This window comes from Scophthalmus maximus, chromosome 5 (genome assembly GCF_022379125.1).
Source record: "Scophthalmus maximus strain ysfricsl-2021 chromosome 5, ASM2237912v1, whole genome shotgun sequence".
NCBI classification, from domain to species: domain Eukaryota; kingdom Metazoa; phylum Chordata; class Actinopteri; order Pleuronectiformes; family Scophthalmidae; genus Scophthalmus; species Scophthalmus maximus.
In genome coordinates, this window is record NC_061519.1 from 58660 (window position 1) to 72130 (window position 13471).

Here is a 13471-nt window from a genome sequence, read left to right on the forward strand (position 1 = left end):
TGAAAAATAAGCAAGACTGTGCCTTACGAAAAATCGTCTCTGCGAATGAAAAGATCTTTTTCTAAAGATGGTGTCCGGCTCTCTTTGGCAACGTTTCGACCTACTTGGTCTTCATCAGGCCAGTGGGACACATAAAAGTCATATAATTAGAGTAAATTCATAGGATTTAGGTACAGCTTGAGCGATCCTGTCAGCTCGATGTGCGTGTGTGAAATGGGCTCCCTTACTGGGGCTCCTCCTTTTATACTCTCAATTAAGCTTAGGACGAGGGTAATGGCCTGGTCCTCCCCATGGAGGCCCAGGAAATGCACGGTCCTTCCCCCGGTCCCTCTTCCTCCCCGGTCCCCAGAAGAGCCGTCCCGGTTTTGCGGTTGGGGTCGCCGGTGAAGGGTTTGGTCACGGAAGCGACCCCGTCTTCCGTAACGGACCTGCTGCCATTCCCCCTCGTTGGCAGTGAAAAACATAGCAATAATAAAAAAATAGTTTTTTTCTTTTTTTCGTATCTTTTATTTTTCAATGTTTTTATCTTTTTAATAATAAAATCAAAGAGACCTTAACAAATAAGGTTTTAATAAATAAAAGGAAACTTAACCCCTTAACCCTCCCGCTTGCCAAGCGTGTAATTTTCAGAGGCCCTCTGGGTCTCTCGGACCCCCGGACACCCCCCGGAGCCTCCGGGCTTCTCTGACCCCAACCCCAGGGTCGGACAAACTGCACCGGAGCCTCGGGGTCGGGGCTTCTCTGACCCCACGAGTCGGACAAACTCCCCCAAAGCCTCTGGGTCGGGTCGGGGCTTCTCTGACCCCAACCCCCCCCCCCCCCCCACCCCCCCCCAAGAGAGAGAGAGAGAGAGAGAGAGAGAGAGACACACACACACACACACACAGAGAAAGAAAGAAAGAAAGGAACAGCGGCGACCCCTGGACACGGGTGATAGAGGGTGCCCCAACTCCAAAAAAAATTCACAAAAGGGACACAGGCAGGCGCTCTCGCGATCAAGGCCTTCGCCTGATCTCTGCCTTGGGCCGATGCGTGCAGCCCGGTGGCGATTTAAAAACACCCCCCCTGGTGGACCGAGTATGCAAAAGGATAGCACAAGGGTTATGCATGCATGCAAACCTGCATAATCACAAATATTGTCCTTTTTTAAACTATTAACTTGAAGTCCTCAGATAATCTCAATAATACTTATGGAGTTTAGCAAACTGAAAAATGTCATATCTGGGATCTCCCTGAAGAGCGCACGCACACACACAGGAGTAGGCTCCTGTGTGGATTGGTTCATCTACCAGTTTTTACTGCCCTCCTCCCATTTTCTTAACTTTATTAAGGTTTAACCCCACATCTCCCTATTGTTTTTGTGTACACAATAGCAATAAAATTGACCATAAAATAGGTTGCTTTCATCCGCTTGAATCATTTCAAAGTCAGTTGTCAGAGCCCTAGCTCTAACCAAGTGGCCCACCATGACGTCACCCATTTGTTTGCGAGCTGTTGCTTTGAAGCCTCGAGTGTAGTATTTTGACCAGTGCCATGTTGATTTTGAAACCAGAAGTAACCATTATTCAGGCCATTTCCTTTAAGGTATTAACGTTTAAACATTGCTCCCATTGACTTTCCATTCTACATTTTAGTGCAAAAAAAATAATAATCACAGAAATATGCTAGCGCTAACAAAAGTAATAGCCATCATGCCTGACATTTAATGTGGAAATGGTGAGTGTAGCTCAGAGAATGTGGAAAAAAAGTTATCTTAGAATAGGAATAAGATTTGGATAACACAAAGTGTGAATACCTCAACAGGCTCTGTTAAAAAGGCTCAAAAGCTCCAATAAAAAAAAAAAAACCAGAATGGAAAAACAGAAAAACAAAATTTGAGTCTATAAAATTCATATACAGGGGCACTCCCTTGCAGCTGTGAAAACATTTAGTCATAACCCATTCAGTAAACTTGTTCTAATGTTTGGAAGTTTGAACTGAAGGATTCACTGCTGTGACATCAGTTCTGTATAGATTCATAGTGAAAAATCCTTCCTAGTGTCAATAAAGTTTGCTAAACTAGTTTTAATGTCATTCTGTGTTTGACATTCTGTATAACGGTTTGGGTCAATGTTTTTGGATTAAAGGAGCTCAAGTGCAGCAGACGGTAAAGTGAGCCCAAAGCACACGTGTCTGGGATTTCTAAAGTAATTGTCGTTGTGCGGCCACTATTTTATCATACATGAACAAAATAGTGTTGAGGCAAAAGAAAACAGGAGCTCAGTAATAGTGTGCAACAGTGAGTGACCGCCCACTTTTTCCAAGGCTCCGGTTCCAGAAGTGCACCAGAGTTACATCTCGGAGCTCTGTGTCCGGGGTTGGTGTTGAAGTTGGAACCTGAGACTCGAAGGTCTATGATTTCGAGTTCTGAGGTATAATGGAACGACAAAGCCCAAAGCCCGAGCTCCGAGTACACTGGAACAAAGCATAACTAGCCGACATAAAGTTCGCGGGTGAAGTAAGCGTTTCCATGGTAACAGCGATCTCCTCCAGAGACGTTGATGTTACACTTTAGGATTGTGGGTAATGTAGTATTTCTCAATGACATTGCGAATAAAACATTTTTCTCTTAAAACAATGTTGATTTCATACAGACGACATCATGGCTAATAACGGAAATCCAGACAACAACGCCCAGAGATTCACTTATCAAGCTTTCTCTAAAGAAGACTCGTAATCCTTTGCAGTCATGTGCCACAGAGGAACAATGCTCGGTGTTTCCTCTTATCAACATGGCTGGAGGATGACAGATGTGGATTTAACTGAATGATTCCTCCTCTCCTGCTACAGAATGTAACATTCCTTGATGTAGGCTGTGGGCCCTCCTTGACACATGGTTAGGGGAACTGTGAACTCTGAGTCGCCCCATATCAACCCAGTCTCTCTGCTCTGGGTCCTCTGAGAAACTAATGATGAAATGAGAGAGTGTCAGAATTATTGAATACAGTATATAAGACGAGATCTGACATCAGCTCAGTACATTAGAGTACTGGAGCCCCAGAAAATGAATTTATGTGCCAACCTCAATCTCTGGTGTTGGCTGATGTACTGGATCGTGGCTGAGCTCAAACTTCATGTCCTTTCCAGTGGGGATAACACTTTTAAAAAAAATATATATTTTAATTTTATAATGTAAATCTACTGTAGTAGATGATCATAATATGCCCCCTTTACACAATTGATTTAGCCACTCCATCAATTATTTCTAACAAACAATTGATCAAATGACACATGACAAACTTTGCAGTTCCTCTTTGCTTCTTAGCCTCTTTTATCCAATTGCTTTGGTTCACTGGACCACTCAGCTCTCATGTTTCAACAGCAGCAGCTGTTCTAAGTAAGAATAACATGCTAGTAAAACCACTTCCTTTCCACTACCTGCTGATCAGCAAACAGCAGACAGACTGTGAGAGAACAGCTGATGAACATAATTTAGCATATAGAAGTTAAAACAACAGATATTTACATATATGTACACTGTGGATCAATCACAGGCGTTCTGTATTGTTCTGTGAAATCTCAATAGAAATTTATTAAAAAAAAATATATTTTTGAGTTGGTGGAAACAAAAAAAACAAATATTAATCAACTGGATGCAAACATATTCAACATAATATCTTTCTAAGCTGATTAGGTATAGTGTTGTATTAACAGTTTTACAGTGTGTTCCAAAAAAAGAGCCAGTATGTGGAGTGGAGATGATTTAGTTTAACTTTACTCAAAGTAAGAATGCTAATAATACTGTAAGGGACAGTCAATGACAGTGGAGGAGTGGAGGTGAAGGAGATTTTTTTCTCAGGAGTCCTCCTTCTCTTGATACCTGTAACAGCAAAAATTAAGAAAAAAATGACAAGACAGAAAAAAGATCCACAACACATTATTTTCCTCGGGCCTATACCAGGCAAAAATCTTTCAACTGTCCAACTACTGACCAATCAGATCACTGGAAAACCAGAGTCATCATTCTACAGGTCCCTGACAGGGCCAAAAGAGTAAAGTCACAAATAATAGCGCAACAGATATTTTTTATAGATGGATGGAAATGTTTTAAAACACAACAATTTTTAAAACAACAGTTGGAGACTGTGACAATAAATGGAACTTGACTGATAAACTCTGATGTGTTTTATTAGAATGCAGCCTGTACTTGTCTGTGGTTAAACGCTTTATGGATATTTTGACAGTCCACTGGGCCAACGAAGCTGGGTTTCTCCTGGAGCTGCCGTCAGTGTCAGAGTTCGACTAAAAATTTCCCTTGGTCGCCCTAACATTAGGGAAACCCAGTATTAAACGGGCCCCAGGGCTATATTTCTGGATCGAAATGTTAAAAAAGCACAATGGGCCTCATGCAAGACCCGTTCATATGTACGAATTTGTTCTTAAATCGTGGTACGAGTGATTTAGGAGAACATCAAGCATTCACAAATTTGGGGGTATTTTACGATTGCTTTCAAATACACACAGAATTGACGAGTGGTCGAGACCTGGCGTAGGAGTCACCTAAATTGCTCTGCTGTTAAAGGTGCTGTCAGTAGGATTTGCAAAAATATATTTTTTTCATATTTGTTGAAACTGTCACTATATGCTGGTAGTAATATGTGAGACGGGTCATTCAGCTCCCCCTACTGCCTTTAATGACATTTGCGAGAATCCACCGCGCCCGAGCAAAAATCTCCAATCACAGACAGGGGCGTCTCTCCGCTCTATCAATCATCCGGGTACGAGCGGCGCAGCGTTGCAGAACCTGTGCACACACTCACTCACTCGGTCACGACCAAGCTCACGTCTTCGCAACGAGGACTTCACAGCAGAAGCAGAGTTAGTTTGAAAACACCGTGGTAGAGAAACGCCAAGCAAACTTTTTTCACACCATCTACCTAAAATTCAATCAAATAAGCTCTTGACATTTCTAGTCAACCTGCAGACGAGACAGGAGCATCATAAGGTCATGAGCTGTTTTCACACGCCAGAGAAGAAACGATAAATAATTATAACATGCTGGATATTGTATATTATTGCAATAAACGAAGGTGAACTGATCCAGCACCGGATAAAACATGTGCAACATATCCGGTTATGGCCCATAAATTTTTTCTTCACATTAGCTACACAAATGTGTCGTACATAAATCGCAATTTTATGGGGAAACAATCAGATGTAAATATTTGTGTGTCCTATCTGAGGACATTCAGCTCCAATTAGGGAACACGTGGATATGAGTTTTATAAATGTGTGATGTGCGGTATGAGATTTATAGGCCAAAATGCGTTTTGTTTTTATTGTAGCGCCTCCTAATGGCAGATCTTTTGCAACTTTGGTCCAGAGCTTCACAGTCACACAGAAAACAAGAATGGCAAGTTTCGCATTGAAAGCGTTTACTTTAGCCTAGATATGCTAACGTTCATGTTTAGGCACTAGCTACAAAAAGCTTGTTTGTTCGAAATGTGCGCATTTTTTAACCAAGCATAATAGAAACATTTTTGTCAGGACCATCTGAAAAAGGGATATACCTAGTTTCAGACCGATCGGGCAAAGATCCTAGGAGGAGTTCAAAGAAGTAGGTTTTGCACATGCCGCAATTATTATTATTTCTTTGCAGAAATGGGCGTGGCCTATGTAATTTGATTCAGCTACATTAAAGGAACACGGGGATGTAGGTTTTTAAATGTGCTATATGTAATGTGGGAGCTATAGTCCAAAATGCGTCTACCTTGATTACACCGCCCTCTAGTGGCCAAACTTCGAACAAATTTGTTGCGCAAGTTGGTGTTTTGGCAGCTAACTACACAAATTTGTTTGTACGTAATTTCTGCATTTTTCAATGAAGAAAAATTCTTTTGATAACTTTTGTCAGCTCCGTCTGGATATGCTAAGTGCCAAGTTTTGTGCCGATCGGACGCGTGGATATAAAGTTAATAAATGTGCAATGTGCGATATGGGAGTTATAGGGCAAAATGCTTTTTTGATGCCCCCAGTGGTAGAAGTGTGTCAATTTTTGTGCCTGAGGTGAGTGCAGGGTTCTGCACCAGTCCTGAAGATGTCACCACTGCAAAATGCACGGTTTAGGCTGTGGCGGGACTCGTTTTGGAGTCCCGCAAGTTTTGGAGTATGTTTAGCGCCTCCGATTAGTGGTCGAAGTGCATGAACAACAATAATAATATTTACGAATTCAATAGGGCCCTCGCCAGCCTTACAGGCTATGGCTCGGGCTCTAATAATAATCAACGCAATTTAAATAGGGCTCTCGCCGGCCTTTCAGGCTATGGCTCGGGCCCTAATGAATGGAGCAAATAGAAGGGATCCTTCGCCAGCCTCCTGCTGGTCGGCGATTGGGCCCTAATAATAATAATCCTTACAAATACAAGAGGGCCTTCACCAGCCTCCTGCTGGTCGGCCTCGGGCCCTAGTAATCCTTACAAATACAAGAGGGCCTTCGCCAGCCTCCTGCAGGTCGGCGCTCGGGCCCTATCAATAAACAGAGCAAATACAAGAGGGCCTTCGCAAGCCTCTTGCTGGTCAGCGTTCGGGCCCTAATAATAATAATCCTTGCAAAAACAAGAGGGCCTTCGCCAGCCTACTGCTGGTCGGCGTTCGGGCCCTAATAAGAAACGGAGCAAATACAAGACGGCCTTCGCCAACCACATGCTGGTCGGCACTTAGGCCACTGGCGTAGGCAGAAATCACTGTGTGGGTGGGTACAGAAAAAAATAGCTGGGCCTAGCACATCGACCAATCATATATTTATAGGTTCTCAATATAGCCAATGTTAACCAAAACAGACAACTACCACTGTAATTGAATGAAAGCACAGTTTAATCATAACTTATTTTAGCCTACTTTAAATGATTACAAAAGGAGACGACCGCGCTTGGTGTTGAACACTGCAATGATTTCATTGTAGTTCAATAATTCAGACAGTTCTCTTTCAAAGGACAAAGAGTTCATTCTGTAAGCCATTCATTGATGCCCTGCAACAGTTTTTATCTGACTGAGAGCTGAATAGATTCTCTCAATAGTACAGTTTGTTATGGGCAAAAAAAGAATCGCGAGCACTCTGTGCCCCCGGCCGGTTTATGCCTAAATCCGCCACTGGGATACATATTCGACGGATATTCACTCTGACGTCTTACCCAGTGTTGGGAATATCCAACTTAAAACTAACTTCACCGCGGCCCTGTAAGACGTACACAAGTGACGGGAATAGAAGAGAAATGGAACATCTGCTGTGACTTTTATCTTCAGCTGCTGGATTCATCATCATTTTTGTTCTATTCTTGTGTTCCTTTCTCGTATTCCTGTGTGCTGCTTCTCATTGTAACTGTCACATAAGCTACTGAATACTTATTTTTCCCTCTAGATCAATAAAGTAACATTTATCAATCGATATAACTTCTGTGTTTTCCAAGATACTTCCAATTGAGCTAATTGTTTACAAGAAAATAGTCAATAATGTAGGAAGATTTTTGTAAGGAGGAAAGATATTAATATTCTCTTAGTTATGGGTTTATCATTCTCCCCCACAACAGGTATGTGTTCTAGAGGCTATTTTAACAAACAAATTTAAAGATGATATTTTTAGTTTAGCTCGATAAGAACTGGTTTAGCTGCTGAAATGTTCAACATACAGACTATTGGTCCCATACTGCAGCGCGTCTTATCCCTCTGTCTGAAAGGCTTTGTTTCAGCTATTGGCCCACCTGCCATCTGATTGGTCACCTAGCCCACTCTTTTGTGATTGATCAGCTCCTTGGAGTGTGGGTCAGAAATGTCAAGCTCCTTACCCAGCGACATCCTGATTAGCTGTAAACACAGATGTTGCCACAGTAACAATGGCGTTGGTTCTGCCTTTCTAATTCAAGCCAAACTAGCTGCAGGAGAAGGACTTACTTTCTTACGGAATTTAGCCTTTGTAACTTAGCAGAACTTTTACACACAAAATAGTTACGACACACTAAAGGAATGGTGGAAGGGCATAATATGGGAACTTAAAGTGTGAAGACTTCAAGAGTCTACTTTGACCTAAATTCGAGGGCTTTGGATGAAAGGATTTTAAACACAATGAAAAGCATCTGAGTGGTGATGCATACCCTGCGTGTGCGTTGTATATAGGCTACAGTGACGTACGGTCAGGGGAGGCAGGTGAGGCTCTGCCTCACCTGTCATCATGAAAAGAAAAAACAAATGATGATAAAATTAACATTTAAAAAATATATATATATTCATATTTTTCTACTGATCTGTGCTATAAATGTAATTCATGTACGATTCCAATAATTTAAATCCTTTTTATTATCAAAAATTGCTAAATTTGCATATTTCCTGTTCCCAGGGGGAAGATACGCGAGTTGAGGTAGCGAGCAGTGGTGCCTCACCTAGGATTGCTCAATCCCTCACAAATCAGGGTTGAGCGCATGCGCTCAACCCTCAACCCAGTTTGCATGCCTTTTGCTTTCTCACCATGGGGAGACGAGATACGCGAGTTGAGGCACCGAGTACTGGTGCCTCACCCCAGATTGCGCATCCTCAACCCAGTTTGCATGCCTTTTGCTTTTTGCTGCAGCCAGTACCTCTGCCTCACTGAAGGGGGCGTATGCATGAGCCCACAGGGTTTACAGGATGCTTCCGTTACCTACTTTTACGCAGACTTATGTGTGTGTAAAGAATGCTGATATGGGATATGAAACACAAGCAGTAGTCAATGTGCAAGCTGCCAAATGAATGGTGAATTGAAGCTACTATATTGGTGTGGTATCTTGATATCAATAATCCACAACTTGTACTTTAGTTGAGCTGGCTTTATTTATCCATTCCGTAAAACAGGTTAACCGGACTGACTTGACAGTACAGCATCTTCTGTTCCGACTATAAACATTGTGACTCTGCACTAACTCACCATACATAGAACAGTGGCGCCCTCTACTGTTAACAGCCGGTACTATATAACAATTAGGTTCATATATTTGTAAATCTGACTCTGAAAAAGTCAGTGCCTCACCAGCCACGAACCTCACCGCACGTCCTTGATAGGCTACTAAATGTGTCCTGCAAGTTTTACATTGATAAAAAAAGATTTTGAACATAACAGATCTCTGACTTTGTGATTTACATCATTGCTTCGCTGCAGAGCTGGGTGCAGCGGTCTTTCTGTCCTCAGGTGACAGTACTCAGAATTCACCTTCGCTGTAACAAGGGTTGGGTACTGAAATCTGGTGCCAGTCAGGCACCTAACGGACCGAATCACAACGCAGTTTCCGGTGCCTCATTTTTGTCCCAAAGCTATGTACTGAAACAGTCGCTAACAGGCAACATACACATCACAGTAGCTACTACAACATGAGTCAACAAGACAACACAATGACTGAAGCTATACAGTGTGTTTCACGCAACATGATTCCGACACCAGGATGTAAGACCCTTATTTATTATTTGCAAGGGAGCGTTTCTACTTTGCAAGTACACAGACAGTATCCGCGAGCGGCTGAGAGGCACACGCCGCAGTGCGTAAAGTTGGAGGTGGAGTATTTCGCTGTATTAGGTATATAGTGTTAAAATGTTGTACTTGGGTTAGGTTTTATTTGTTATGTAAATTTGTTAAGTTTTATACTTATTTATATTTCCATATTTAAATATACTAATATACTAATGTTCAATTTTAAGTTACAATTTGCCCTAGCATGATTTAATCTGTTCTGATTGTCGACCAGTCGACCATTTAAGCTGTTCTTATCGTCGACCATCATTTTCTGCTTTTTTAAAGAAAAATGTATTGGTTCTGGCACTGTTTACGCAGTGGTACCATTTTAAAAGTATTGATTTAGCACAGGTATTAGGGGAAAAAAACAAATGATACCCAACCCGACACATGACGGGAAGACAGTTTAAATGTGACATATGTCATACATATCGTGCAGATAAATGTGTGTATCTGTGGACCCTGCCAGCCCACAAACAGTGAAAAAAAAACACCCTGTCATTTTTTTGTGGGCTGAACCCTACAGCCTGGTTCAGATTTCTCTACCACTCTAATGTGCACAGTTGGACTCTATTGGGGTAACCCCGGCTGCAATCTGAGAATCTCCACTTCTCTGGTGAAGGGCTGTGACTTTTCCTACACATTTTGAAAAATCAGTTGACCAATCAAAACAGACTGGGCCAGCTGGCCAATCTGAGCAGACTAGGTTTATCGTGAGCGGTGGGCTAAAAGAAATCACAGCGTTTTTAGACGCTGAAAAGAGGAGCTGAAGGAATGGGCAGTATGAGAACACTGATGCCTTTTCTGAACATTAGAGCATGTAAACCTTTTCAAGTGGTTACCCAAATTTAAAGTATGAAACTGAATATGAGCATAATATGTCACCTTTAACACCAGTCCTGCCATTTTTGAACATATTTAGCAGAGGGAATTCCAGATTCAGGTTTCTTGTTTACATGACATTGTAGAAATCAGTTAACTTAAATGCATGTTTACCTGCAGTTTGTACAGGTGAAGAAGACAGTTTGTCCTTCATCTGCAGATCTCATCTGTCTGGTGTGGTAAACCATCCCCTCTTTATTGCAACGAGAGCAGCGCCTGTCAATCTACAAGAAGAAGATGCCCCCATCAACAGTGTACATTTTTTTATCATCACACACAACAAGTGAGCATTAGTCAGTCTGTTCTTACAACAGGTCCCTTCAGGTCAAAGTCCTTGTCCTCCAGAGCCACTGATGACAGCTCCACAGGGTTAAAGATGACTGTAGAGTGGATCTCCAGACCGGAAAAATCTGGACAATTAAAATACGTATTTAAGCATAAACCGTAGTAATCTGTACCGTAATCAATAATGTACAATATGAAGTGGTTTGCATACGGACATTTTTTTTCCTGTGAAGTTGACAGTGAGGTGTGTAGCTCATTAAATGTTAGAGGAGTTATTTTTGTTCCGGATAGACACTAGGGGTGGGAATCTTTAGGCATCTCACGATTTGTTCAGATTCCAATTCAGTAGGCTACTATTTGATTATCAAATGATTATCGATGCATCTCGGAGGAAACAAGACAAAATGCTTCCATACGTTAGCTTATCATGCAGTGGGTGCCCGGAAAATACACGATACACGCTTGAAACAGGAATTGTTTGTCACCTTCACGATGGACGTCAGAAAGAAACTGTGTTCAATATACTGCAGAATAGTGTTATGTTGAAATGTCAGAAACAGGAAGTAGTTTGAGCGGAAGCTCTGTGTGTGTTGTAGCTGGCTAGATATCTGGACGTGTCGTGGAACCATCTCCTGTTTTCATTCATAACCTCTAGCTGGCTTTATTTATTGACAAACCACATATTAACAGGTCAAGTTATTTCTCTCCATCCACACAAAACAGAAAGCGTCCGATCAAACTACTTCCTGTTTCTGACATGTCAACATAAGAGTATTCTGCAATATATTGAAGTTTCTTTCTGACGTCCATCATGAAAGTGAAAAATAGTTACTGTTTCGCATTGTATTGCATATTTTCATGTGACACTTCTCGCGTGTTTGTTTGTGATTTGTTGGCGACCTGAAAATGGGGCTTAAAATCATGTAGTGTGAACTCGGCATTAGTAAGCGCTCCACTCCTACGGAACGCGTCTGGGAGGCAGATCACTGATTTTTTTTGTGACATTTCATCTGTGTAGAGAAGAGATTGTCCCTTACAGGTATATTTCAAAATTAAATAGTGTAATGTGGAGGTTTGTGTGCTAATGTACAGCTTCCTGCAAGGTGTAATGATTTGAATGGAAGGTAGCATTGGAGGCAACAGAGGAGCAGACAGACAGTTGGTACCTGTGATAGGGATGCAGAAGGCGCAGCGGGGGCATCTGACAGTGTCCTGTATTCCTGGTACAGGAAGAATGTTCCCACATTCTGGGCAGAAGTTAGGATCACCACCAAAATACGACATCTATATGTGAAGAAATCCTAATTTAGTCACTGTTAAATATCAACACTGTCAAACACTAAAAACACACTTTCATGGTCACATTTTAGAACGTGTCTCCTGAATAAATTTCAAATATCAACATGGGATTGCGTTTCCTTAATTACTGAAATGTGACAATCAATATCTTGGCAGAATTAAATGGAGCATGTGACTTTAGCACGTGTTAACGTGATAGCTACTGAATTCGATTCAGCAGCCTCAGCATTTTTTAAATTTCAGACCGGAAATAAGTTGCTTACCTTTTAAATGTGTAAACGTCGAAAACCAACAATAAAAGCACAGTTCTCGAAAAAAAGCTGTCTTAGAAATTACTAAAAGCTCTTCTGCACGGTAACAGAATCGGGGTCCTTAAACTCCTAACTGACGCATTCTTCTTTTTCTTCTTCTTCTTCTTCTTCTTCTTCTTCTGTCTTTTTTTTTGGGGGGGGGGGTTTCGCAAACAACAAAGTGGTGCATTACCGCCACCAACTGGTATGGAGTGTGGCTCCACATTCGCTATTATTTACTATATACAATAAAACTAACCAAAGAAAACAAACAAACAAAAATTATAATAAACAAAAAACTAAAAAAAACGTATATCTTCTCAATAACATTTGTTTGTCTAAGATACTGAAATATGACTTGATAACACTCATTTGTGTTCTTTTGTAGTATATCTACTAGATTAAACTGTACTTTTTTCTTTCTGAGGTGTTTTTCCTCATATTTTTGACAGTACAGCATAAAATGCTCTATTGTTTCTTCTTGGCTACAGTACCTGTATTATGTTTACCTGTTTTGAATAATGTACTGTTTAGTCCAGTGTGTCCAAACCTAAGTCTTGATATTATCGTCTCCTGTCTCCTGTTCCTTCCTGCAACCCTCATTTCTCCCACTTTCCATTGAACTCTGTAAAACCATCGTCCTTTCTTCTCATTCTCCTATTGCTTTTGCCACTTTCCCTTTAATTTCTGTTTAATTAAACACTTGGTTTCTGTCTTGCTTAGGTTCACTGCCTCCTTTGCAACCTTATCTGCCATTTCATTTCCTTTAACACCAATATATGCTGGTACCCATTACAAGATTACTGTAAAACCAATCATTTGAATTCTGTATAATGTTTGTTGTATTTCTATCAAAATGTCTGGTCTGCTGTCGGAATGATTGTACTTTAGACTGGCTAATGATGAACTTGAGTCTGAACAGTTGATTGCTCTCAATGGTCTTGTGTCCTCTGCCCACTGCACTGCTATTCTCCTGTATAAATTGATAGTTCATCATTGATCCTTTTCCCTGTTTTGAGTTGAAATTCTGGAACAACAAATGCTGAGCCTGTTTTATTTACTGACCTCTTTGATGCGTCTGTGTAGATCTGAACATAACTGTGGTAACCATCAATATATGCCTTTATGGTATGTGAATGACCAATAAACTCCCTTTTCTTTTCTAATAGTGTTAGATCTACTGTGGCTTCTGCAAGTATCCTGT

General features: G+C 41.2%; 1 protein-coding gene across 2 annotated transcripts; it reads right to left on the minus strand.

The window, feature by feature from the left end:
* Nucleotides 1-1941: 1941 nt before the first annotated feature.
* polr1h (RNA polymerase I subunit H) lies at nt 1942-12409 on the minus strand. Of its 2 annotated transcripts, XM_035635012.2 has the most exons (6): nt 12241-12409; nt 11845-11962; nt 10703-10803; nt 10508-10617; nt 3062-3137; nt 1942-2945 (listed from the first exon to the last, which is right to left on the minus strand). In XM_035635012.2, exons 2-6 carry the CDS (start codon nt 11960-11962, stop codon nt 2910-2912), a joined length of 441 nt encoding a protein of 146 aa, XP_035490905.1. In that variant the 5' UTR covers nt 12241-12409; the 3' UTR covers nt 1942-2909. The 2 variants fall into 2 exon arrangements, with proteins under 2 accessions (XP_035490905.1, XP_035490906.1); XM_035635013.1 differs by lacking the exons at nt 1942-2945; nt 3062-3137 and adding an exon at nt 3524-3859 and having other exon boundaries at nt 12241-12405.
* Nucleotides 12410-13471: the final 1062 nt, after the last annotated feature.

Coding starts and splice junctions, on each gene's coding strand:
- polr1h (XM_035635012.2), bottom strand. CDS start 11,962: ATGTCGTATTTTGGTGGTGATCCTAACTTCTGCCCAGAATGTGGGAAC. Junction 10,804..11,844: donor CTTCTGCATCCCTATCACAG/GTACCAACTGTC, acceptor TTAATTGTCCAG/ATTTTTCCGGTCTGGAGATC. Junction 10,618..10,702: donor TTGACCTGAAGGGACCTGTT/GTAAGAACAGAC, acceptor TTCTTCTTGTAG/ATTGACAGGCGCTGCTCTCG.